The 26,106-nt window shown below is 54.1% G+C and overlaps 9 protein-coding genes across 9 annotated transcripts; 4 read left to right on the top strand and 5 right to left on the bottom strand.

The window, feature by feature from the left end:
- Positions 1-944: 944 nt before the first annotated feature.
- PG986_008399 (cell wall biogenesis protein Mhp1) lies at positions 945-4,741 on the bottom strand (the record flags this gene model as incomplete). Its single annotated transcript, XM_066844621.1, has 3 exons — positions 945-1,624; positions 1,679-4,546; positions 4,699-4,741. The coding sequence occupies 3 exons, from the start codon at positions 4,739-4,741 to the stop codon at positions 945-947; spliced, it is 3,591 nt and encodes a 1,196-aa protein (XP_066700733.1).
- Positions 4,742-9,118: 4,377 nt separating this feature from the next.
- On the bottom strand, positions 9,119-13,292 carry PG986_008398 (concanavalin A-like lectin/glucanase domain-containing protein; the record flags this gene model as incomplete). The annotated part of the gene is made up of 4 exons (XM_066844620.1): positions 9,119-9,728; positions 9,940-10,186; positions 10,273-11,010; positions 11,078-13,292. The coding sequence occupies 4 exons, from the start codon at positions 13,290-13,292 to the stop codon at positions 9,119-9,121; spliced, it is 3,810 nt and encodes a 1,269-aa protein (XP_066700732.1).
- A 767-nt stretch (positions 13,293-14,059) lies between these two features.
- Positions 14,060-14,308, bottom strand: PG986_008397 (uncharacterized protein; the record flags this gene model as incomplete). Its single annotated transcript, XM_066844619.1, has 1 exon — positions 14,060-14,308. The coding sequence occupies one exon, from the start codon at positions 14,306-14,308 to the stop codon at positions 14,060-14,062; it is 249 nt and encodes an 82-aa protein (XP_066700731.1).
- An 84-nt stretch (positions 14,309-14,392) lies between these two features.
- Positions 14,393-14,878, top strand: PG986_008396 (uncharacterized protein; the record flags this gene model as incomplete). The annotated part of the gene is made up of 1 exon (XM_066844618.1): positions 14,393-14,878. One exon carries the CDS (start codon positions 14,393-14,395, stop codon positions 14,876-14,878), a length of 486 nt encoding a protein of 161 aa, XP_066700730.1.
- Positions 14,879-15,095: 217 nt separating this feature from the next.
- PG986_008395 (uncharacterized protein) lies at positions 15,096-16,401 on the bottom strand (the record flags this gene model as incomplete). Its single annotated transcript, XM_066844617.1, has 2 exons — positions 15,096-15,481; positions 15,576-16,401. 2 exons carry the CDS (start codon positions 16,399-16,401, stop codon positions 15,096-15,098), a joined length of 1,212 nt encoding a protein of 403 aa, XP_066700729.1.
- A 521-nt stretch (positions 16,402-16,922) lies between these two features.
- PG986_008394 (uncharacterized protein) lies at positions 16,923-18,970 on the top strand (the record flags this gene model as incomplete). The annotated part of the gene is made up of 9 exons (XM_066844616.1): positions 16,923-16,971; positions 17,028-17,572; positions 17,645-17,689; positions 17,759-17,831; positions 17,896-18,190; positions 18,250-18,349; positions 18,412-18,536; positions 18,673-18,751; positions 18,815-18,970. The coding sequence occupies 9 exons, from the start codon at positions 16,923-16,925 to the stop codon at positions 18,968-18,970; spliced, it is 1,467 nt and encodes a 488-aa protein (XP_066700728.1).
- Positions 18,971-20,735: 1,765 nt separating this feature from the next.
- PG986_008393 (histone-lysine N-methyltransferase- H3 lysine-79 specific) lies at positions 20,736-22,269 on the top strand (the record flags this gene model as incomplete). The annotated part of the gene is made up of 2 exons (XM_066844615.1): positions 20,736-21,292; positions 21,345-22,269. The coding sequence occupies 2 exons, from the start codon at positions 20,736-20,738 to the stop codon at positions 22,267-22,269; spliced, it is 1,482 nt and encodes a 493-aa protein (XP_066700727.1).
- Positions 22,270-22,795: 526 nt separating this feature from the next.
- PG986_008392 (Autophagy-related protein 16) lies at positions 22,796-23,632 on the bottom strand (the record flags this gene model as incomplete). The annotated part of the gene is made up of 3 exons (XM_066844614.1): positions 22,796-22,966; positions 23,074-23,454; positions 23,573-23,632. 3 exons carry the CDS (start codon positions 23,630-23,632, stop codon positions 22,796-22,798), a joined length of 612 nt encoding a protein of 203 aa, XP_066700726.1.
- Positions 23,633-25,394: 1,762 nt separating this feature from the next.
- Positions 25,395-25,901, top strand: PG986_008391 (uncharacterized protein; the record flags this gene model as incomplete). Its single annotated transcript, XM_066844613.1, has 1 exon — positions 25,395-25,901. The coding sequence occupies one exon, from the start codon at positions 25,395-25,397 to the stop codon at positions 25,899-25,901; it is 507 nt and encodes a 168-aa protein (XP_066700725.1).
- Between the last annotated feature and the right edge of the window lie 205 nt (positions 25,902-26,106).

The following is a 26,106-nucleotide window of genomic DNA, read 5'->3' as shown; positions in this document are numbered from 1 at the left end:
GCAGAGAATATATACCCCACACATTATATGAACATCTATTCGTCATCTATCTGTTATATTTTTATTCCTCTCACCGACACTCTACACATACTGGAAACTGGCGAGGAAAGGGCATTTCACGCTTTCCAAATCTTGTCGAGACTCTTCGGCATAGATCCGGATCTGCGGATGCATGCAAGTATGACATTGGGAAAACGAGACGCATGGACAGGCGGCAGGCTTTGGGGAAAAACGGACATCAGAAATACTTGGAAAGTATTCATTAGATGCTAAATGTTTAAGAGTAGGAAGAGTGACAGACCACACCGTGTCCATCCCCTCCCGAATTGATGTTGCAAAATACAGGTTCCCACCCATCCAACCTATAATGAATACTGTTGTCTACTACTTTAACAAATTAAAAGTGTGTGTGTATGTGTGTGTAAAGTTCCCTGTTCTGGTTGCCTAATTCCTATCAAGCAATCCCCAAACCAATGACGCCTATTTGTGCGATGGGAGTGTACGTTCTCCCTCCGTTTCCTGTGCCCAGTAATACCTAACGCCAATTCACCCAGAGTATGCTTACTTGCTCTCTTGTTTCTTACTCTTCATTCCTTCTCTCCATCACACCACTAATCATATGAAAACCGTACCCAAACGCCCTCGGCCCTCGCTCAGGTCCGGCTATGTAGGTGAGGTACGGTCCTTCCCCTCCTCCGATGCAAAAAGCGTAAAGTAAAGGGGCTATATTTCCGATGTCCCTGAAACGCCAGTAATTGGGTAGGGGAGTGAGATTCTCCAATCCCAGGGCAAAACCAAAAGAACGAAGAAGCAGCCTCGCCTCCCGTGTTCACTAATCCACAATACACTATAATTATACAAAGCAAAATGAAAAAGCCCGAAGTTTGAACAGGTAATAGTTTTTTTTTTAGTATTCAGGAATTTCCAAGTTCCGAGCTTCTTCTTTAATCCTCAATGGCGCTTTCGTCGCATTGGGACGGCTCGTGTTGGGCAGTAGTAATATCTTTGATGATGTTTTTGGAGGGGGCGGTCGTGGTCGTAGCGCCGCCGCTGCCACCGACCTGGACCTGGACGTTAGCTCGGGCCTTCTCCTGGCTCTCGATGAAGCGGTCCCAGTATTCCACATCGATGTCGCGCAGACGCCGGAAGATCTCTTCCCTCTCCTGCTGGAACATCTCAACGAAGCCCTGTTCGGCTGCCTTCTTCCTCAGATCCTCACCATCCGGGCCGAGGTCGTCGACCAGACCTTCGATCATCCGCTTCTGCTCCGGCTCATTGGCAACCTCCGAACACGTAAGGAGATCGAGGTTGGCTTGTCGAAGGAAGCCTCGGCGGAACTTGTGACCGACCCGGAGTGCGCGACCCTCTTCCTCGACCAGTGCCTTAGACGTCGATGACATAATGGAGTTGGATCGCGAGCGGGCAGGCGACTTGAGTTCCGTCTCCAGGTCTTCATTATCGGATACCGCCACCGTATCAATTTCGTTGGAGGAGAACGACGGGGCATGGTCAGGGGTGTGTGCGGGCTTGGCCGTTGTTTCCGCGTCCACGCGGGTCTCGGGGAACTCATCCTCGAATCTCTTGATGATGCCTTCAATCGTAGTATTGAGGAAAACGAGGCGGTCTACATTATGGTTAGTGACGAGGACCCTTGACATGTGCGAATTCGTCGACTTACTATAATTGTTCATGTCACTGGACGACGCAGCCTTTGCTCGTGTCAGAGCAGGCTGCAGTCGGGCATGTATCTTCCTTGCGCTAGCAAGAAGATGCTTGGACATGTCCTTGGCTTTGCCCGCAGGCATGTTGGCCCTCGGCCCTATGTGGCCTGTCTCGATCTCCCTCATAAACTCCCCTGACTGCCGCCTAGAATCATCTCCGACGTTCTTCAGCACGCAGGCCAGTGCTTTCACAACACCAGTTCCTCCAATGACATAGTCTTCATCGGCTGCTTCACTCTGGTCGTCTTCCGCACCGTCAATAGCTGCGGGGTCGGTAGGGTTTCCGACAATATGCCGAAGTACATCGGGATACTTGTTGATATCTGCCGGAACCTGCTCTCCTGGTACGTGATCGCTAATGTCGGGCACAAGATGGACGTTGTGGAGGCAGTGCGCGAGCGCCTGGTTCGCCAAAGCTTTGACGATCTCACCGGATTCGACGCTCGGGATATCAATGTCGATTTTGACCAAAGTCCCTGAAACTCTCGCGGCGGCCAGTAGTGACGCATAGAGGGCGCATGCCTCCTCCTGGGTATCCTCAGTTCTGGCGTCAGCCAGAAATACAAGCTTCGGGTTCTCGAGGAGGTTGATATGTGCCAGATGCTTGACCTCCGGTAGAACCTCGGCCAGTGCAATGGCTTGCTCGGATGACATATTGACGTCCGCCAAATGCACGCGCTTGAGCGTCTCCATCTGCGGCAGATACCTGCGCAATAAACCGATTGCACTCGGGTCCGAATCGCAAAGATCGTGATTGTGAGATAGGTCAAGGAACTTGAAGTTCTTGACCTTGGTCAGCTTGGGCAACAATTTGCAGAGTGACCCAGGCTTCAAGTTGCAATTTGCTAGACTCAGTGCCCACATGGTCCCGTCTTCGTTGATGGCTTCCGCAATGCCCTCGAGGTTGTCTCTCAGGTTGTTGCCGCCCAGGTCCAGGCCTTGGCACTTTCCGTCGCGCAAATATCTCGCAACTTGTTGTAGCCCTGGGCCGTCGAGCTCGTTGTGAGCGAGCCCAAGCCGTGTCACCCCCGATTTGAGAATTCCGTCTACTAGAGCCGCCAGCTGGGTTGTCGCGATGCCCGTTTCGCCCAAATTCAGTAGTTCCAGCTCGGGGCCAGCCAATCGTTCCGCAAGCGCTTTCGACAATAGTGCTGATATATCGTGGGATCCAGCGGAGTTGGCTCCATTGTGCAGATGGAAATGGTGCGACAACGGACTTTTCGTAGGCTCTTGCGATAGAGCTGGAAAAGGTATACTCGAGAGATCCAGATACTTGATAGAGTGGCACATGTGGATAAAAAGGCAGATATGCTTCCAGCCGTCAACTCCGAGTTTGTTATTCCGCAAGACCAGTCTCTCCACCACGCCGCCTTGCCGAGTAAGATCGACAGGCTTGGACAATGACCGCCTGTGTTGTCTGGCGGCTGGTTTCCTAGCGGATAGAAGGCCTGATAATACACCGCGAACGCCATCGTCTGTCAGCCCGCAGTTTTCCAGAATGACCTCCTTGACCGGCACAACAGCAAGGAAGTCGCCTAGAGTGACAAGGTCTTCGCGCGACATGAAGTAGCCGGTTAGATCAAGCTTCTCGACCACTCCGTTGTCCGTAGATTTGGGCAGCTGCGTAGTGATTTTGGTCAGGATATCCGTTTCTCGAAGCTGGCAGCATCTGCGGTATATGCGGCCAGGGTTCGTGGTAGGCGTGGACTGCGGCTTCTGCGGGCCCTTGGGTATCGCCACTTCCTCGCTGGATGAATCGCTGTCGTAGTGCAACTCCATGGGAATGCATCCCTTTTCGAGTGCCTCTTTCCTCTTCTGCTCTTTCTTGGCCTTCCTTTCCGCTTCGCTTTTTTTCTTCTTCTCTTTTTTCCTTGTCGTTTCCTTCTCTGCTGGTTTTATATCGTCAATTGGTATGGGTGCCGGAGGTTGTCCGTTTGGTGCCTCGATTTTCTCCTTTGTGGGCGGCTCTTTGGAAATTTGCTCGCCGGGCGCCTTCGCGACACCATTTGCTTCTTTCTGCGCCTCGGCGAGCTTCGGGGTCTTCAAAGCTTCGCCTTCCCCCTTCTCGCCGACCTTTTTCTTCTGTGCCTTTTCGGCGGCTTTGTTCCCAGAAGGGTCCGAGTCGGCATATTTCGGCATGGGCGCTATCTCAACGTCGACACAGAACGCCACCCGTCGCAATTTGGCCTGGTTGAGTTCGTTCAGGCGGGGCCGCTCTCGGTTCTTGTCTACATTTAGCACCCTTCGCTCAACTAGTCCGTGGTTGTTCTTCCCCGGCGGCGGAGCGGCGCCTCCTGTTGATAACCGCCGGAACACATGGAGGAAACTACCCTGACCAGATCTGGGCGGCGCCGGTACATAAGGCCCTTCCCCTGACGGTTTAGAGCCGTGAGGGAGCACTGCATTTTTGCTGGGTGTTATCTTTGGCAATGGCGTCAAGTCGTCGTTCTCTGCCTGTTCTTGGGAGTTCGGCGATGCTGTTTGCGCCGGGCTTGGAGAGGATGAAAAGGATGACGATATTTTGGCAAACCACGAGCCTCTCCTTTGAGGCGGCGTGCCGTTGGCGCCTGGGGGCTTTTTCTCGTCATTCTGGCCGGCACGGCCAATACTAGGACGTGGGGGAACCGGTTTCGCCGCAGGAGCCGTTGTCGGGGTTGGAGAGGGTTGCGCAGGTGATTCCCCAGCTGCTGGCGTTTTGCCATTGAGCTTACTAGGTGTTGAGGTCTCTAGGGGTTGACTCGGCGGGTTCTGGTTGGGGGGTTGCGGACTGGCCGGAGGTGACGACGAGGCATTCCATTTCGCCGAGTTGTGCCTGGTCAGTTTGTCTGCAGACCTATGTTAGATGCTGGTACTTGTCTATGGGCGCCAAAGGTGCACAAGAGTTCGCGACAGCCTGAAGTATGTTCGGAAATCCTCAAGGTATTGCGAAAGGTAGGTCGGCGGCGGGGTGAGAAGCGGGCGCATAAGTCTTTCTTACCTTTGCCATGTGTCATCCAACTCACATCCATAACCTGCTCCATTCTGCTAAAGTGAGGTGATTGTTCCCGTCGTTGTTCGCGGCAGGAACGGCGACGAATTTGGAACCCTCAGACTATTGGGGGAGAGTGAAGGTCGTCTTCCGTCGTGGCTTGCAGTGTTTCCGAGAGGTGATATCACGGTAGGAGACGGGGTGGAGCTGGGGTAAGTGCGCTGCGGCTGACTCGCGAGCGATTCCGGCAGGAGGGGGAGGATAAGAATGGATGCCGGGGCGAAGGAGAGGGATGAATTGCGGCTGAAAAGCCAGTTGCGCGAGACCGCAGAGATATTTGGGAGTGGTCGTCCCCAAAGGGTCGTCTTGGGCCGGAGAGAGGAAAAGGTATCGAGTCTAGACTCAGCTAAAAGGCACTATGGCGTCGATGACGGCGGTCCCCTTGGCTGGCAGGCGCTGGCTTCTGGCCTTCCTGCAGCTTAGGAAGCTATTGAAGCGAGCTTGAATTGTGGGGAGGGGGATTGTGGTTGCAAGGTTATATTCACTACGACCTCTCTGGCGTGTGGCCGGAAATAGACCTTGCAGCACGCACACGCACACGCACGGTGCTGGCAGAGGAGTTGGGCGAACGAGCGCAAAGGAGACGGGAAACAGGCTCAGTGTCTGGTCTGGTCTGGTAGTCGGGGTCTTCGAAGTTGCGTAGCTGCGTTCCAAGTGTGTATGTGAGTTTTGAGTGTGTCCGATTCCAGTGTCTGTCTGTCTTGTCTTCCGAGCTGCAAGTGGGCAAATGCCGTCCTGCTAAGAGGTCATGCTAGAGGGAACGGTGGCGGGCCATTTTCAGGATAGCGATTAATTAGCTGGAGGGCATGGTTCTCCACGAGCAATGGGAGCGTCAATGGACCAGATGTGACCACGCAATTGCCGGTTCAATATAGAATTTGGGAATGTCTAATGAGGATGGAGGGATGGATGTATTCTAGAAGGGAAAGTTTGGGAAATAGGATCTCAGGGCAGCCCAGACGTTGCCTCCGATGGCCTGGCAGGTCATAACGTTATGGTTTCCGGGAGTGTACAGAATGTACTCCGTAGGCGATAAGCAGTTATCGAAGTCTAATAAAGTCACGCATTGAGCCTGCAAGTCGAGTTGAGTGATCAGTGAGTGATGCGAGAGCCTGCTGGGCACTGGGCGGGACGCTGCTGGCCGCTACACTTTCTGCGCTTGCTGCTGCACACTGCACACTGCACGCTGACTGCACTGGAGGGGGCGAAAAGGCGGGCCTAGCTCGAGCATTTCGATCAATTGAGGGACCCCTGTTCTGCCTGTCCCTCTGTCCCTCCAATACAAGCCGTCGCAAAGGAGAAATGGCCGCAGTCTAGCAGTGACAGGGCCCCCAATTACAAAAGGGTCACAGGAGAATGTACTCGAGCCAGTCGCCCTACTGAGTTCATGTCGCGTCGCCCGCCCACGGCCCACCCAACAAGAACAAAGCCGCCCATTTGCCATTTTGACATTTTTTCCCTGCTGCTGCTGCTGCTGGATGCTGCCCGCCAATACTAGTAGTACTCTGCATGCTTGAACCCCCCATTACGGTACATTAGACCCTTGTCATCCACCACTGCTCCACCACTCATATCGAAGGGACCCTGGCAGCGAAGACGTCAGAAGATGGGCTGCCAGTCGAAAAAGCATCAATCCAGTCCAGTGAGGAGGGGGAGGGGGGATGAGCAATGTGTCTTGTGGTATGTTGGTCCAGAGCGTTGGTCCAGAGTGTCGGTTTTTTTTCCTTGGTTGCTCGCCAAGCAAAGCGGGCGAGATGCCCATATGCGCCGAGGCTGGCCGCCGTGCTACTTTGGGCGGCATACGGTACATCTGTGCGTCGCGGTATCGAGCAAAATGAGAGCTCATTTGCGTGTTCCTCGAGTCTGCCGATGTACCTACGGTACGTACAAGCAAGTCTGCATGCGGTACATCCGACATCAATGGAGATCGGGGACATGTCGAACCGTGCTCGTGTACAATGTCCGGTATCCTCTTCTCGTCATGGGCCCACGGTGCAAGCGGTACAAGTGGCCCGATTGTTCATTTATGTACAGCAAGGGCCAACCGGCCATTCATCGTGGAGCTTGGTGAGCGCGCGCAACGTATGGGCCTTGCGAGTTGAAAGTTACCATATCTCTCCTTGTGCTACTAATCACTCTCCGTCCAACGAAAGACGAGAAGGCCGATCATTTCGGCACTTCGGGCTCGTGACCCAATGGCGAACCTGCCACCTGTACGAGGGCTAGACGTCACTCGCTTCGTTCGCATTCTGTAATATGACCCAGAAAAAGTCAAGATATTCACGTTTGTCCCGAGGCAACAGGCCATTGAACTGCCAAAGTACGATATGTGCGGCGGCATACGTGCTCGAATCTGCCTCGGATCGTTCCCAATCTCCGCAGCAACGAAGATGGGAAAGATGGGAAAGATGGAAAAGTATAACAGGGAGCGACCACTCAAGGTCTGCCCGTCATCCTTGTATAGGACTTAGACGCCGTACGATGTGCCTTTACTAGGTAGCTCTTCGACTGCCGGTAGTCTGAGCCGGTATTTCTTTCGCTGTGCCAGTCTACGAGTGTAAGTGAGTAGTCAAGAAAGCATAGCCACTGCTAGTTTCATCATTTAGCCTTCGGGTTTTACGGCGTTCACAAAATGAGATGAATTCTATCTGTCTCCATTCGTAGACGACCTCAGAACTACGACTAATCAACTGGACTTATTACTTGCCTACCTACTTAGTCAGGGCACGATGGAACTTTGCGCACACAACCTGGGCATGCAATGCACCACCCGTTTTCGGCGCCCCGGAGGTGAGGCGGTGAGTTGGCCACACCCAACCCAGTATATCGCCGAAATGAATGTCCCGATATATGCCGCCGTGGTGACCAGATGACAAACCCTCTTTCCAGGGCCAAACGAAACCAACCGCTGTTTCTTGGTGAGGAGGTAGGCTAGGAGGGTATGGCGTCTACAGGAAACAAAGCTGCTGCTACTGTACCTCTACTGTAGCAGCAGCACGCACTTAATGCACCGGGAAGCTGCGGGATACTGCATAAAGCCCTATGCAGAACCTGAGTCTAGCCTCCCAGCGGGTCTCTCGGTCTCTTCTGCAAGGAGCAGATGGGCTGATCAAGCGATCAGAAGGTTGCACTCCTCCTTTCAACAGTTTGGACTACTCGCATGGAGTAAAGGGTTACAGAGGAGAGAGCACGTTTCTGATATGGATATTGACCACATGCATTGACGCAATCCTGTCCAAAAGATCATCAAACCCAGCTCCGGTTTGTAGTATCACCTCTCTGCGCCCGACCCCGTGTACTTGTACTCGCGCTCAGCCATGTTTGAAGTATCCCGCATCACGATGGCCCTACTACCTAGATGGTGCGCAAAAGAAAAGAAGTAAAAGAAAACGCTCCCGTCAGGTTTAGCGACGTTCGTGACCGATGTGGAAACTCTATGTGCTGCAGGCAGAACTGCCTCATTCGCTCTCCTGCAGCACGCCATTGCCGCCAAGTGCAATGGGCAGATGTCTGCAGGACCCAGCATTTGAGATCATGCCGCTCGCTGTCAAGCTATCAATCAATGCGTGTGTGCGTGCCTCCCCTCTGCATGTCTGCATGGATTTGCCCTCACTCATCAACCCGATACAAGCTGCAGACTCCCACCGGAGCAACCCCCTCACCACCACCCAATAAGCCGGCCTCAGTCTTTTTTGCGCCCGCCCGCCCAATCATGCAGAAGCTTTGCGACTCCGTCACAGCTCGGCGAGATAGTGCCAGTTAACAGCCTAGGCCTTCAACAATCAACATATGCTCTCGATAGCTCAGTTGGCAGAGCGATGGACTGTAATTGTCACACTTGTAATCCACAGGTCGCCGGTTCAAATCCGGCTCGGGAGAGCAGCCACAATAAGCTATCACGTATCCAAGATACGAATTTTCTTTTTTCGTTTTTGTCAATTGCTTTTTTTTTTTTTTTTTTTCGTCTCAATCATCGCTATAGATGCTTTATAAGCAAGTGTCTTCATGCTTTCGTTGTCGATAACCTTAATTTGTGGTATGTGAGAACTCACTCACATGAATTATTTTTCGCTTTAGTTGACGGTGGGTAGTCGTCCAATCCAGTTTCGACGATTTTTATACTGACAGCGTCATATCCAATTCACTTTCAACAATAAATGCATTCAACTGCACATGCACATGTAAACATGCACAATAATCATGATTCTGAATGACTAAAGTAGTTATTAATAGTAGACAGAAGGAGAGGTAAGATATTCAAATACTATATACAAGAAGCATCATAGAAAAAATGTAAAAAGGAGAAAGTAGAAAAGAACCCCAAACAACCCAATACCACCCACCCACTCACTCACCAATCCTCCCCTCCTCAGTGATGATGCCGCCGATGCAAATGCTCCCGCTCCCGCCTAAACCACCGCCTGTGCGCCGCAACCGGCTGGGTCGCCGTAGGCGTAGCCGCCATGTTCATCATCCCCGAGTCGCCCGCCGCACCATCTGACGCCGCCATACCACCACCGCCGCCACCAGAGCTCGGCATCGTCGTTGCGGCGTACATCTTATCACCATAGTTCCCCGTGCCCGGCATCACGCCCGTCCCGCCGATCGTGCCGATCGTCCCTGAGCCGGCCGCGACGCCGCTGCTCATCGGGAAGGGCGGCTGCACGGTGACGGTGACGGCAGGAGGCGCGGGCGCGGGCGCCGTGACGGTCACGTAGACGGTCTTGGGCTCGCAGCCCACTGGACAGACCAGCGGGGCACCGCCAGCGGCGGCTGGGGCCTGGACCACGGGAGGAGCAGCGGCCCCGGGTGTTTGGGACGCGGCAGGTGCCTGAGATGGTGCCGCCGCTGGCGTCGACTGTCCAACTATTGACAACTTGTTGGTCATGGTCTTCGTGAGGTACTGAGTGCCTTGCTCCGGGGCCGGCACAGATGCAGGCGCACCGCCAGGCGCCTGCTTCGGCGCTTCCTTGGGGTTACTGTTGCCAGCGGGGACGACCGTCAGCATAGTCAAAGATGGATTGGCCGCAGGGCCCCCTACGACAGGGCTTGCAGAAGATGGATGGAGACTAAAGAATGAGCCAGAGGACTTTGATTACAAGGGGGAGAGAAGAAAGGCAGACAGACAAAGGAAAGGGGGGAGGATACGAGGAAGAAGATGAGGACGAGGGCGAGGAAATAGCAACTAACCTCGGAGGAGGGGAAGAGACCACTGGCGGAGCGCCGGGCGAAGTTCCCATCGGGGCGATGGGTGATGGCGCGCTGTACTTATAGCTCGGAATGTCTGACCCGGCTGGCTGTGGCGCGCCGGCAGCCACGGGGGCGACGGCGGATTGCGTCACAGGGCAGACGGTGGTCGACAGCGCGATGATCTCCGTGGTCACTGCTCCCAGTTTGGCTGGGCAGTTCGTGACCTCGGGGGCGCAGGAAGTTACAGCTGCGAAAGAAAAAGAAAGAAGATGCAAGTTAGCACAGACAGCCTACTGCTAGACGGCGGGGATATATGTGAAGGGATGTCCTTACTATAGACATGCGTCGCGAACACAGTGGAAGTCGTGAACAACGGAGCCTGGCTGGGAATTACGGCACCAGTGGCCGACGGCCCCGACGTGTTATGCGGCACCGACGCGTTGGCGTAGGGACCTGCTAACACTGGCGACACCATCGGAGCGGCAGCGGATACAGCAGCTGAGCTCGAATGCGCGGAAAGAGGACTACTGGAAACAACTACCGGAGAAATAGCCGTTGTCGAAACATCCGGCGGCTTGGACGTTTCCTTGACGGGGCATACCGTCGTATAGAGCGCCACCTGCTCCGTCGTGACGCTGCCCAGCATAGACGAGCACGCCGCGGCGCCCGGCGCGCACGAGCTGACGGTGTAGACGCTGCTCGTGAACACGGTCGACGTCGTCATCGGGGGCGGGCTCGAGACCGGCGCGGCGCTGCTGCTGCTCCCTGGGGCGGCCGATGATGGCAAAGCCTTCTCGAGCGGGGCGAATGCGGATGCAGGCGCGGACGACAGGTTGGGCATTGCGTCGGAAGAGGTGATATGGGAGGACGATGACAGCATGCCCGGGCTTGAAGAGGGCGCGATCGCGGGGGAGTTGGTCGGGGTTGCTGCGACGGCGTTTACCTGGGGGTAGGTTACGCCGTCCAGGATCTTGTTGGTGACGGGGCAGATGGTTGTGTATAGGGAAACCAGCTCGGTGGTCACTGCCCCTCTTGTAGGGCAGTTCGTGACTTCGGGGGCACACGACGTAACTATAAATAAAAACTAGTAAGTCTTGTTTACTTGCTGGGGGTTTCTTGGAAGGTTAAGATAACTTACCCGTATAAATATTAGTAGAATAGACCGTCGAGATGGACGACGTAATGACCTCGCTGCTAACACTGTATGTACTCGGCAAAGTCTGCGACGGGGCGACGGCAGCCGAAGCCATCGCCATAGAAGAAGACGAAGGCGCCGCCGCAGCGCTCGACGACACGTTCGAGCCGCTCGTTGTTGGATGCAGGGACGACGAGATGGCACCGACCGAAGAGCTGAAAGACGAGATGGCGCTGCTCATGGACGAGCTCGCGGAGGCGGCCACAGACGATAGAGCCGAGGAGCCGCTGACGAGCTGGGACAGGACGCTACTGCTCGAAGCCGGAGCCGCCGCCGCTGCTGCCGCCGACGATGCCTGCTGGGTGGGCGAAGAAGGAGCGGAAGATGGGGGCGTCGCCGCGACTGCGGCGCCAGGGGTTATAGTGACGGGGCAAATCGTCGTCGCGATCGAGACGAGCTCGGTTGTCACTTGGCCCTTTCCGGGGCAGTTCTTGACCTCCGGCGCGCACGAGGTGATCGTGTAGATGTTGGTGGAGTAAATGGTCGATATCGAGGATGTGGTGATCAAGCTGCTACCGGCGGCAGCAGCGGACGAAGTCCCAGACACTGTACCACCAGACGTCACCTGGCTACTTCCAGACGCAGACCCAGAGTGCGAAGAGGTTGCCGCACTCGACTGCGCACCGGACGATGCGCTCCCAGATGCGACACTGGAGCCCGAACTTGTTGCCTCGCTGGAGCCGCTGTGCGAGGTTGCGGACGCGGAACCACCAGAACTACCGATGGCCATATCGCCTGTACTCATCGAAGAAGTAGCTTGAGAAGACGCCGCTGAGCTGATCGAAGATGACGCCGTGCCCAGGATCAGGGAGCTGAGACTGCTCAGGAGACCACCGGTCGATGTCGACGGACCGCCAGAGCTCAACACGCTTGAGATGCTCCCTAATGATGCTGAGGAGCTCACATGGCTCGAGGCGCCTGACGAGACCGCAGATGGGCCGGCTACGCTGGAGGTCAGCAGAGTCGATGGTGCCGACGCTACCGAGGACGGCATCCCGGATGCCGCATAGGACGACGCTGCCGCGCTCGAAGACACACGAGACGACTGGCTGGGGACAGCGGGTGATGTAGGAGCGGCCGACGAGACCAGGGGAGGGCTTGATGCAGGATGCGATGAACCGGCTGCAGATGCAGGCGATGACGCCGCCCCTCCCGACGGAGCTGGGGATACACTATACCCACCACCGCCGACCTCCCTCTGGTTCTTCGGCAGCGAAACCGCCGCGGACGACGGCGAAGGCAACGACGACGAGCTGCTGCTCGCCGCCGGTTTCTTGTCTGCTCCCGGGATCTGGCAGCCGTCCTTGATGATCTGGACGCTGTCGCGCATACCGGACCGGCCGTTGTACTTGTACGAACAAGCCGGGTACTTGTTAGTGATGTTGACGCTCCGGACCCATCCCGTGTACGGCGCCCCCTTAAGATCGGTCTCGCCACCCGCCCACTTCTTGGTCCAGTAGCTGTTGTCCGGATCGCCGCCGTCCCAGACCCCCAACTGAAGCTTCATGGGGCCCTGCGGCAGCTTATTCCCCGCGGGCACGTTCTTGTCGGCGCGGACCTCGCGCATGACCTTGCCGTCGACGTACCACTTGATAAAGTCGAAATCCCACTCGACCGAGTACGTGTGGAACTCCTCGTAGGGCTTGTGGACCCAGGGCTCGAACGTGGCCGCGCCGCCCCACGACTTGCTCTGGCCGAAGATGTTGGTCTGGATGACGTGCATGCCGTCCTTGGAGGGGAAGGGCACGTTGCCGAACTGGTTGCCCGAGAACTCCCAGTCGATCTCGTCGAGGGTGTCGCCCCAGAGTACGGCGCTGCTGATGACGCCCACGCCCGGCGCGATCTTCATGACGACGTCGTAGCGGCCCCCTAACATGAAGAAGTCGGTCCAGAGGTTGGGCGCGTCGCCCTTGTGGACGAAGCTGAACTCGGCGCCCTTGGGCCCGAAGTTGACGACCTCGTAGTTGGCCATGATCCAGTTGGGCGGGAGAGAGGTCTCCTTGGTGAAGTCGATGTAGTAGTTGGGGAGCGGCCACCCCTTGTTCGGGGGGCAGCCGTCCCGGAGCATGGGGTTGCAGTCCGAGTAGAGCTGGCCATGGGCCACCCGGGCTGCGATACCCAGCACGCTCAATAAGCCGTAAAAGCTGCTTGATGGCATATTGTTTTTGATAGACCTAGCAAAGGGTCGATTATAGATAAACGAAATATCGTTTGGCTGAAACAGGGAATCGAAGGCGCGCCGAACATCCCAGATGCTGGCCATATGACTAGGCCGGCCGATAAAGAGTCATTGTCAGGGTCGGGTGGGAGTCCACTTACAATAACGTCAAAGAGATTTGCCAAAGTGCCGTCAATCGTTTGCCCCTTCCGGCCATCGTCACTGTCAAAAGGGAATGTCATTGTATAAATGGAGATTGCGGTCTTTAACAGCGTAGAATTAAAACCACAGCGTGTATAATGCATTGCTTTGGCAGCTAGCCAGGGGCAACTCGTGCCACTCGTTATCTTTATGATGCTGACAAAATAACAATGGCAATGATGGACGTAGGAGGCAACGTTGTTTGCCTAGGGTTGTGACACAACACTAGGTCGGCCGTTTAGTCTGTCTGGGGGCCTCTGTACGTAGTATAGTCTGGTATATTTGGCGTCGTTTGGATATAAATACGGAATGTGTGGAAGTGTAAGAAGAGAGATGAGACAGGTATGCACGAATCCTGAACCTGGTATCATCAACGGACAAAGGCAACCAGGAAGCGACTTGGCGGGCGAGCGCCCTTGTCAAGATACGAGTATTGTTGGACTAAAGCATAGCCTACCAAGTCATGGTGCACGAAGCACATGAGCCGATCGGGATATCAGTATGCAGAAAGGCAGCCTTATGCATTTGTATTTATAAACCGCAAATTTGATCCGCTCTCTTTACCATCAGCCTTTCCGTCCTGGTGCCTTCGATCCGTTCGAGTCGACTTGGAATTCAATTACGCCGCTCCTTGCCCAAACCTCGATGGCCGGGATACCAGAGCTTCTCGCAGTAACTTCCACCGCAGTCACCATCCAGCGCGCCGTGGAGCCTCCCGCAGCAGCAACGTCCACCGCAGCAGCAGCAGCAGCAGGCGCCGCCGCCGCCGCCGCGACAATGGACCCCCTCACGGTCGTATCCAGCACGCTAGGCATCGCGAGCAACGCCGTGACGGGCCTGATGGCCGTGTGGCAGCTTCTCAAGGTCATCAACGCGATCGACGACGCGCCGACCACGCCATGGCCTTCCGCACGCAGCTCCTCGAGGCCCGGAAGCAGCGGTCCCCGCCGACCATCCACGACAAATGGGTCCGCAAGGTCCTACTGGACACGGTCGAGGAGCTCCACGATTTCGGCCGCCTGCTGCACAAGGCCAACGAAGGGAACAACAAGGACTGGGACATCAAAGCACGCGCTCTTTTCGTCCTTCGGGACGCGGACGCGCTAAGCATGCGCAAGGAATCTCTCCGCGGTGCTCACAGCCGGCTCCTGGCAGCCATCACCACGATGCATGCCGTGGCCACTACAAACTCTGGTCTGGTCGCGCCCTCGCCACAGCCGTTGCTCGGTGGCGTTGCAGGTCGTTCCAGTTCTGCGCCAGTAGTCACTCAGCTGAGGACCCGCCGCCGGTGTTCCAAGATGCCCTCGGTCTCCGATGACGAAGACAGCGATACCCTCAAAGAATCTACTCCTAGCATCTACTGTAAGTGGCAAATGCAAGTATAATATCACCATCATTCTCACGCATGCAGAATAGCAGAAACAAGCATTTCCAGTCAATATTGAGCGATCACCAGGGGGGGCGGCTGATGGGGTGGGAAGGGGGGGGATTCACACTGTCGTTTGTTCCGCTGTTCCACTATGAGATTACTCGTACTATTACTACTGTCATTACTTCATCATCCTCCACATTCCAATTAATTGACCGAGAACTCTGCTGTTACTACAACTCCATGCGCGGGTCTCTGATGTAAACCTCCTTTCTGGCATCCAGGCGGTATTGCTTGAGCCCAGGAAACAGAACTGCTTGTTGTTGACTGCGTCCGCCCAGGCCTGATGGTTGCCAGAAAATCTGGACGGGATGGGTCTGTGCAAATAGCTTGAGTCCAAGCTGGGCTACCTCGCGTGCGATCAAGCCGAACTTCTCCAAGCACCTCTCGTTCGATCGGCCCCTTAGCATCGGCTGCAGTACATCCAGCAGCCGCGCCCCTAATGTCGCTACCACCTCCGCAGTCTCTTCATCGTCTAGCTCGGCAAGAGGGCTGGGCTGTCGTCGAGTCATGAAGTAGATGGTTGTAGAGCGCCAGAAATGGGCTTCTTTGGGTAGCACTACAAGAAGATACAGGAGGAGTCAGTAACGATTCGTTCAACGACACTCCCTGTTGTTAAGTAAGCTGCAGTATAACTCTGAAATGATACCTACACTGCGGGTCGCCTTGTGCCGCACTCGTGGACGATGATGATGGCACCAGGTCCTGATAGAAACATAGGACTCGTCTTGGTAATATGGTATGTTCGGGGTTCCCTCCTGGGTTGACCCGTTCGAAAAGCAGACGCGCAACGTACGCTCTGAGGAATATTGTGCCAGGCTTCTTGTCATGTACCTGGCGAAACCAATGGAGTACTTCAGCGCTGTCCTTGCCGGTTTGTGCAGGCAATAATAGGCTTAACAGTTCTTGGTACTGCCTGTTGTCTCTACCGGTGGCCGACGGGGGCTCTTGGAAGAACTGCAATACCCAATTCTTGATGGCCGTTTCAATTTGGGATAGATTTCTCCTCAGTTCATCGTGAGGGGCTTCTTGGGGCAGTTCGTCCAAGTCTATGTCTACACTTGGTACCTGGTGTCGGCGTGGGGCCGGAGATATTGTCGCCGGGTGAAGCCGTGGCCTTGAGGTTCCTCGTAGTGCGCTGTATTTCCCGGAACGTGAGGCCATGAACCAGACGAGGAAAAGCAGCAGCGCGCCGCCAACGGCGCAACCGATACCCACGCCTGCTATGGCCCCATGTGAGTAGCCGCCACTCGACGGTTGTGCTGGTGATAGCGATGTCGTTGAGGTGAACGTTATAATCGTCGTTCCATTTGACCCTTGTGAAGTCGTGATATTTGTTGATTCGGTTGCTTCTGTGGCAGTGGTCGATAAAGGAGCAGTCGTGGAGTTTGTTGATGGAGAGATAGATGTTATAGTCGTCGGCGTATTAGTGGCGGTGGTGCTTGTTGGTGTCGTAGTAGTGGGTGTGGTACTCGACATGTTGACGCAGCCACGCCTGTGGCTTCTGATACAACCGGGTGATAATATGGTAGTAATGTTGCCACTGGTTGACTATGGAGACGCTGTTGAATATACGAGTGAGCCTACGAGCGCCCCGAGAGTATCGAGGTTATAGCAAACACAATCGAGCGTACTACTCAAATACCGACGCGACTATGTATCATGGGTCCTAGGAGGTGCGTCAATGATTGTAGACCAACAGGCCGAGTCCAGAGCCTGGGTATTAGATCAGAATGTCGGGGGATGAGGAAACCCCCTTTCGCCCAGCCTGAATTTCGTATCTATCTGTCAGCCCGGGATGCTGCAGTCTTGGTGGCGTATTAATATCTCGACCTGGTGGAGGGTGTGACAGGCCCTCCTGCACCAGGTGATAAACCCAACTTCTTTGGGCCCCCTGCAGTTATTTATTATCGTCCCAGTCTCGTCTTGGGAACTTCATCGTCCGGAGCACCCGCACAAGTTTCTGAAGCCCGAACCTGGCACACTCTACCTCACTGACGATGGACTCCGAGTTGCATCTCGTTGTTGGTATTGATGTTGGGGCAAGCTGTAAGTCCGTCTTGTTGAGTTTTTGTATACTGTTCATGTCTGAGTATATGTAATAGGTACCGGTGTGGCCTTCATCAATCTAACGAAGGCGAATGCCGACCGATCGAATGTTCGGACAATGTCGAAATGGCCTGGGAAGACGTCAGAATCAAAGGTTCCCACCATCATGGCTTACGACAGCGCAAATGTCGACCAGGGGCCCACCAGTTGGGGCTTCCAGAGCAAGTCCGAAAGCGAGCAAGGGAATAACCGGCTCTTGGCCGAATGGTTCAAGTGCGACTTCCAAAGCCGAAGCAAGGATGGCTCTAAGCTGCCGGACGTGGACACTCTGTATCGTGATTTTCTTTCCAAGCTTTACGGCCATCTTCGTGAACGGTTTCTCCTCCCGTCAACCTTCGGACAGGCCGTTACCTGGGACACGGCTGCCGTCGAGTTCATCTTCAGTGTCCCTGCGACCTGGAGACAGCACGATGTTAAGCGTTTTCTCGCTATCGCAAGGAAGGCCGGGTTCGGCTCTGGATCCCATCGGATCGGGACTTGCCTCACGGAGCCTCAGGCAGTAGCTGTCTACGCTGCATACCAAGAACAGAACTTACTCACCGTGTGTCTCGTCCTCTGCTAAGCCGTTTAAAGTAACAACCAGAATGGTATCGAAAGCTAACCGCCATCCCAGGCTGGAGACAACGTTCTGATTGTTGATGCCGGTGGTGGTACTGTAGTAAGTCAGAATACACCAAAACTCCTCTTGCATCCTACATTCAGAATTCAAACTCATTTTCATTCAAAGGACTTTTGCCTCCTCGAGGTTAAGAGCATGGATACCGAATATCCCGAATTGGTGGAAAAGTTGCCCGTCGAAGGTACTACACCAAGCACACCAAAACCCCGGCATCCCCCAAAAGCCACATACTTACTTCGGTCCAGGAGACGACGTTGGTTCCGCCAACATCGACGAGAAATTCCAGCAGCTTGCAAGAATGAAGCTAGAGAGCCTTGGGCATGAACGGCTAGGACTGAGCTCGGCTAAACAGATCAAAACAACCGCTTGGCGCATGCGGCACAGTGAGGACTTTCAGAACGAAAAGGTGACTTTAGGGGCGCCGCCCAAAGCCCACGCGGAAGAGGCCTTCCACGTCAAGATGGTGGGAGCTTCGGTGCCCACACCAGGACCTGCAGATGAGGTTTATGTGGCCAATACCGATGAAATGCCTTTTAGAAAGTTCGTTTCCTTTTTCTCCCCCTTCAACCTCGAAGCAGCTAACCAGAGGCCTGATCTAGCGGCGAGCTGATGGGCTTCTTTGACGAGGAATGCCAAACGATCAAGAGACATATGGATCAAATGATTGAGGATCTGCAGCTTCACATGCAGTCAGATATTGTAAGGCCATTTAATACTATTGGTTATTTTCGAACACAAATCGCCGTCTAATCTGTCATTAGCAACATGTCATCTTCTCGGGTGGCCTCGGCGGTTCCCCTTACATACAAGAAACCCTCCGAAGTCAGTACGGCGAAGGCACGTCCCTCGAGAAAGCCGAGTTTCACAGCCTGGATCTGCCCCAGATGTGTGTGCAAAGGCCTCGTCATTGACCGCATTGAGAAAATGAAGTCAGGGAGATCCAACTTCAGCAAGCTCTGTGCCCGAGTCTCACTCGGGGTGCTTAAGCGGGAGAAATATAGCCCGATGAAACCGTCCCACAGGCGTGCGAAGAAGGAGAGCCGTACAGAGGTCAAAAACGGCCAGGAAGTTGTCCCTTTTGTCGAGTGGTGTATCAAGAGAGTAAGTAAACATATGACGTACTCCTGCATATGTCAACGAGATAAACACTCAGGCGATCTGTAGGGCAAACCTTACGACCCCGATAGACCTATCTTCAAGGAGTCACGCATGTGCTTCGCTCCAAATACGGACGATTCCAGTCTTCATGGCCAAATGACCATTGTCGAGTCCAAAGAGACAGACCCACCGAAATATAAGGACGGGAAGGGGCAAGGTTAGCGATTGCATTTTCGTTATTGTATTTCCCGCCGAGCATTTGTTGTGGTATGCTGATTCCATTCACCCATTCTAGACTGGGCTGAGGTTCACAATATCCCGTTTGACTTTCAGGGGCTTGATGAAGAAAACATCCGCACCAAACATGGGAGGTGGTACAACAAGATAGCCCGACAGAAGCCATACCGACAGGTCGATTTCGTGATTTCTGCCAAACTTGGTCCTGCCGGAGCCACCTTCGAATGCTGTAAGTCGCATGCTTGGCTTTTTATCCGTTGTACGGGAAGAGTATGGTGTGCCCTCACAGACTTCTCAAGGCTGCCTCTATTTTCATGGCTAACGAGGAAACTCCGTCGTAGTGAGCTCGAAGCAGCAGGTGATCAAAGTGAACAAGGATGCACCAATTCCAATACAGGTGAACCAGAGGGATGTGGATGCTGCGGACGTGACAGTCTTCACTTGAAGATCAAGCCAATATTCATAGGCATCGCTTCCTGTTCTGGGACTGTGAGGCATTTTCAAATGTGACCCATGGTGGTTGGCGAGGGAAACAATTTTCTGATGTATCGAGGGGCGATTTGTTGTAGAGCAATTTCAGTACCGGTTTGGACTCTTCGATGTACGGCGGGTGGCTTACACAAAGGACTCGTAAACTTACGAACGTTAGAGTTGGATATGACACCTCCAATATGCGCCGAGCTCGGAGATCTTGCACCTCTGCAACCCCTACTGCAGAGAATCGGAGTTTGTCAAAGACGACAGCAATTGAGGTAGGTACATAATGTATCAGTGCCTGGCAGTCGCGGGTTGTTGAAGTCTAGGAAGGAACGCACGTGCGCTGCACTCCACCTGTCCATGCAGAACGCCTTGGCCGGCAGTCGGTTCCTGCCAGTCGGGGCGAGGGGGTGGGCGGGCGAGAACGAGCAAGAAACAAGGACCCTTGTTCTTGCTAAGTTCATCAAATCAAGAATTCTTCGCCCATTTGAGCCGATTTCATTACAGGTGACAGTGACAGTGGCAGTAGGAAACATTTAAAGTACCCTGCCTGCAGTAGATACCTACCATACCCAGGTACCTGTACGTACTCTTGTAGGATTCCATGCCCCAGTCGTCAGGTCGCAATTGCGCGCAGGAGGGAGCCGGAGGACGCCTCTTTTTTTTTAGTGACTTTTCCGAATACCACTCTACCTACCTACGTGCCACCACTGGACCTCCAGATCTTCGCGTGCTCGATTTCAGGCTGCGGGTTCAACAACGGCTGCCTTACTTTTTTCTCTACCCTTCCACCTCCCTCCCTGCCACTCCTTCTATCCGCGTGGAATGTGCCACCCTCTCTCACCATTCAGCAGGGATCTGTCATCTTATCTGCCAGTGCAATACCCCCCAAGTGGCCAATCGAATAGCGGAATCATTCTTTCCACTTCGGCTGACTGATCTTGTTATCCCACTTCGCTGCTTGCCATAGACTCATAGTCCCGCTGCTCAGCCCACTCGAGCGAAGCACCAGACCAGGCTTGCGAACCACCATCCTTCTCTCACACCACCTGCCCTTTCGCACTATTTCATTCCTTTGAATGCTTACGGTCTCTTCCATACACGATTTACGCGCATCACTACGCATCACTACGACAACGTCCTTTCGCAGACTTCCCCCAAAAAAACATCATTACATCATAAGCAAGTTCCAATAGGTTGCATACTTCAGCTCTTCTACCCTACTGCCACTGCCGCCGCCCCCGGTCCTACCCTCCCGCACTGAGACACGACAATGGGGATTTTGGGCCAGAAGTCCAAAATCAAACCGGCGCCACAGACGATCACCGTGCAGAAGGTCGTGGTCCCGCCCAAGAACAAGCCGCGCTCAAGCCTTGGCCCCAACTCGTCATCCAGCTCCAACGGCCTTCGCGCTCCCTCCTCCAAAGCCGGCAATGCCTCCCGCCTTTCGCCCAACCCCAGGCTAGCGCGCACCAAGAGCGCATCGCCCTACCCTTCCTCGTCGGACGAGAAGCGCGCCGCCGAGCGCAAGCGCAAAGCCGTCACGAGCACCCCACGCGACTCGCCCGCGTTCGCCGATGACGACGACGATTCCGACGACGACTCGGACGATGACCCGTTCCGCAAGCGCCGAAAACTGATCGACGACACGGGCGACCCGAACCGCAAATTGCGCCATAAGCGGGCTTTCGACGACAACATTCGGGACTCCCGAATTGTACATGCAGCACAGCTGGCTTCGGTCGAGACTGACTGCGAGCCTATATTCGGAGCGAAGGAGGACGAGGTTGCCGTAAAGCTACAATACCCTTCGCGCTGCAAGCCCGAAAAGTAAGTGGTTGCAAATGACCTGCGCTTGCTGCAGACGCTGACACTCGGATAGGTACGAGCTGGTATGGAAGAAGGACAGGATCGACGCCGTCGCCGATATTCTCAAAGTTGTTAAGCACGTGGCCGAGACATATCTAACCGAAGACGAAGCTCAACCTTTCATAGACAACCAGGCGAGCTTCCGACGACGGATGGAGAGAGCTTCGAACGAGAATATTCATGATCTGGCTGCGTTCAAGTCCGCATTAGAAGACTACAACAAGAAGCTATTTGCATTGGTAGAGGACGGCACAATAGCCAAGAACATCGACCGAAGACATCGCGTCCCTCCCGAATTGGTCGACTTCATCCTCACCCAAGTCTACGACCGAACCGTCGCACCCAAAGTCGAGCTTCTCAACAAATACCAAGCTGGCAGCGACAACGTATACGGCGAGCTGCGATATCCTTTCGTGCGACACATCCTACATGAGCATTGCCACATGACGTCGGATCAAGTTTATGTCGATCTCGGATCCGGAGTCGGCAACACGGTTCTGCAGGCCGCCCTCGAGATAGGCTGCCGCAGTTACGGCTGCGAAATAGTCGAGCAGTCGTGTAATTTCGCCGACGCGCAATTGGAGGAGTTCAGGTCTCGGTGTCTACTATGGGGACTTGCTCCCGGGCGAGCGCATCTCGAAAGATCCGATTTCCGTCAGAACCCAAAGATGTCCGCGGTTCTGAAAGAGGCCGACGTTATCCTGGTGAACAACAAAGCGTTCACGCCGCAGCTGAACAAGGCCCTGACGGAAATGTTCTTGGATCTCAAAACGGGCTGCAAGATCATATCGCTCAAGAACTTCGTCCTCGGGAACGAGAAGAACTCCACCAACGACGTCGCTAACAGCATTCTGGACGTCGAGGAGCATCGATATCATGGAGACTGGGTCAGCTGGGCCAGTTCGGACGGCGAGTACTTCGTGTCGACCAAGAAGTAGTGCCCTCCCAAGTTGCTACCGAAGCCTCGTCGTAACCGTAGAGCGGGGACTGAAACGATGTTCTCTGCGCATACTGGCCCTAGTCCTTGGTACGCACCGCGGGCGTTGCCAAAAGCTATACAGAGCGCGCAAGCGAAGCTTCGAAGCTTGAAAAAGTTCTCCCTCATCACTGAGGTTAGGGTGGGCCTTTGCACGCGCTTATCGTAGGGAGAGGTTTCTGATATTCGCATCATCGGCATAGCCCTGCGTGCATTCCTTTTCCAAGCACTTTTCAGACACATAATCTTTTAGAAAGCGAGAGCGCGTTGCTTCATTGCAAGGCTTGGGATCGTTGGAAGGAGAGGGAGAAGAAGTGTATGGACTTACATGTATAGATCATTTTTGTATACTCATAGGATACCACCAGAGCGAATAAGAAAAACAAATTCCCCAATCAGCACTTGCTTCCCTTTCCCTGTAGCCTTAATGAGATCTAAACCGCATACAAATAGACCTCTGATGACGATGATGTTGAGGCTGGGTATCTCTACCGCCCACTTCTATGCCTCGGCTCGTTAGAGAGATTCATGGCGTCGGCCTCTTGCGCCATGCGCTTCATCCACCTATCCACCAGCTCCTTGTTCTCGGCCGCGACCTTGGCGGCCTTCTGTTCGGTGACGTCGATCTGAATATTCAGGGTCAGGTTGTCATCTTGCACCTCCCTAGTTTTCGTTGCGAAGCCGCCCGTATTAGCAAATTGCGCACAACAACAACAACCCCTATCCGTGTCGCGCCCCGAACGCTGCAACTTGCGAATTGACTCACCTTGAGCAACTTGGTCTTGCCCACCAGCTCCTCGTTCCTGTCCTTGAGCTTCGTGGCCAGCGTGTTGCGCTCGGCCGTCAGGTCGTGGACGCGCTTGTCGTCGACCTTGGACTTGGCGCGCAGCTTCTGGAGCTCGGCGGTGCTGGTCTTGAGTTTGGCCTGGAGCTGGCCCTTGGCGCGCAGGGCTTCGGCGAGGTCGAGCTTGAGCTGGGCGGTGTTGGGCTGGTTCTGGGTGGTTGTAGGATCGGTCGCGCCTGCTGCGGGGGGTGTCGGCGGGCTTGGGAGATGAGGGGGATTGGGCGGAGGAGGGCGAGGAGAGTTTTTGGGCGAGGACTTCTTTTTCGGCTTCGAGGGAGGCGACGCGGTCGGCGAGTTGGGAGCCTATATTTGGGACGGAAGCGTGTTGTATTAGTCTTATCTGCCTGTATAATGGATGGGATCAGGAGAGGGGCCAGAGGTATGGCTGTTACTCACAAGCTGCGACGAGATCCCTGTTTACGGGGTTGGCGCGCTCTGCCTCCTGGAGGTTCACCAGGTATTCGTCGCGCCAGTCGGGCATGGTGGCGGGCAGATGTGCGAATGCGTTGTTTTATGCAAATGCAATACAATACTGAACGCGACCACACACTCAGGAGAACAAAACAATAAGAGGGACGGACAGGCGCCAGGCTACCCCGCCAAAAGCAGGCAGGTACACAACAATCGATACAATAAAAAGGAACGTCGGGCGGGGTTTTTCGAAAGATGCGCGCGGGCGCGAAATAAACTGGATTCAGTCGGTATATATATTTCGGGTCAAGGAAGGGGCGGGCAACAGACAGCGGGAGTCATTGACAGCTCATCCCATCATCGGTACGGAAAAGGTAGTCGTTGTTGGGGTTGCGGGGGACTAGCCGAAAGGTTGTTTGAGCCTCTCTCTCGCCTCTCTCTCTCTCCCCGTAGCATTGAGGAGGGATGAGACTAATAGAGGTCCGCGCGCGGGTGTTAGTTACTACGACATCAACAGTGAACGAACGGGCGGGATGACGCATGAAACGAAGGAGGGGCAGGTAAGGCAGGCAGTGTTGTCTAAATTGAGTAAACTACCGGGTAGAGAGGTATTGGGAAGCAAATCCGAAAATCCGGGGTTGATGGGATTGCGCAAAGCCTATTGCAGGCACTTGCTAACCTGTCAGTGTCAACAGGGGATGGATGATGCTTGTGTGAATCTTGCTTGCTTCTTAGTGTTGATTAATACGTGCAAAACGCATTTATTGATATATATGTATTCGCAAATAGATAGATGCCGATATACTTCAGATTGCATAACAAGGAACTTATATATTGCAAATGGTTTTGCTCCTCTGCGCAGGTGCCACGTCGCATCGCCGTCACTGGGTAATATACCATTTACCACCACGAAGGAATATGTCATGGTCTTAAGAAGAATAGACACAATGGATCACTGACAACTAGTATTGCAAAACAAAAAGAGAGCAGTTGCTGATATGTAGAATGGGCAAAAGAGGAGCGAGCGTGGATCGAACACGCGACCTTAGGATAATTGCGAGTAGTGACTGCAATCCCACGCTATACCACTTAGCTACCGCTCCTTATGTCGATTTCTGAATTGTGTATGCCCAAAATAACTGGTATTGTAAAATATATTCCAAATACCCGCCATCCGTCTGCATGCAGTTTCTGACAAGCGGGAAAGATGAGACCCGTAACCCTAGAGGAGTATATTTCAACCCGTGAAACGCCAACGTGTGAAATGCACCAGGAAATGTATGCCAGGTGGCTTGGTTTCCAGATATATGCCGTCAACTTGGCTGGAAACCATATCTTGAATTGTTAGTGTTAGCTGCGGGAGCTTCTGGATATATCTCCGACGCTAACATTGATTCGACAAGTCACTACCTGAGTGCCGAACCTAGCGGCGATGTAATCATTAGTATATCGCATTCAGCTTCTCGCCATATCCACTGATCGCCAAGATCACCACCCATCCATCTTGGTAGCATGTCCTCGAAGCAACGAGGCTATGGCGGGCTTTCCTCGAATAAAGCCCGAGTTTCTTTGTCAGTGTAAGCCCTGGTGGAGTTCTATGAGATACAATGCCTTGTGCGAAATAAGGCCCTGTCAGGCAGTAAACAAAGGCATTGTTGATATTTATATGAGTTTGTTTTAAGCTGCGATGCCCTCTGCCGATGGGAAGATGGGAGGGTATGCATGGTACCGCCAACGAAGCAGTTCTTCTATGTCCACGAACCAATACGCGTCATCGTCACGTAAACTAGGCCCTCGGCATCCTCATCATTCTTTACCTGCTCAGTCCGAAAATGGAGAACTCGGGCGGAGACCAGCTGCGCATCTGGCTCAGGAATAATGAGAAAAGCATTGATCGTCTTGACTGGGATAAAGCTATCGAGCTCCTGGACAAAGCTATCGAGCTCCTGGACAACGTTCTAGACGAGGCCAAGGATAAGAACACAGGCGCCGACTGCATAGATGCCTGGATGAGATGGGCGGTGCCGCGGTTCACCCCGGAACACCTACATGGCGGGCTGTTCATCGCCAGAAATTATGGTCTCGGGGACGTCTACACGGTAGTATGGAATGACACGGACACGGGGCTGGACGAGATGGAGGCGGATCTGGAAGTCAAGATAAACATGGCCAAGTCGGAGATGGCCATGATTAAGTCAGACGACGGCGTCGACGGCGGCGGAGGAGTCGAAAATGAGGACCGGGACGAGCAGGGAGCTACATGCAGTGAGGGATGTAGCGATACTAGTGTCGAGTCGGCATCCGAGGAGACTAGAGAAGAGGAGCTGCTGCTAGAGTAAGTGCAATGTTGTTAAGTGCCTGCCTAGAAGAGGTAGGTGTGGGCGGTCGTTCCTTGATGTAGGAACACTACTGTACGTAATCGGCTCGGCCTTGGGAAGGAAAAAAGACGATACGCTAAAATTTCCCGGGCAAGATTGCCGTATCCAGTCCGTAATAAAACCTGGTCGCGGAGAAGATCCGGAGTGTTCCAGTATAACTGGGCAG

Source organism: Apiospora aurea (genome assembly GCF_038362705.1).
Source record: "Apiospora aurea strain CBS 24483 chromosome Unknown utg000005l_segment0_segment0, whole genome shotgun sequence".
Lineage (NCBI taxonomy): Eukaryota > Fungi > Ascomycota > Sordariomycetes > Amphisphaeriales > Apiosporaceae > Apiospora > Apiospora aurea.
This window is presented reverse-complemented; position numbering and strand designations above follow the sequence as displayed.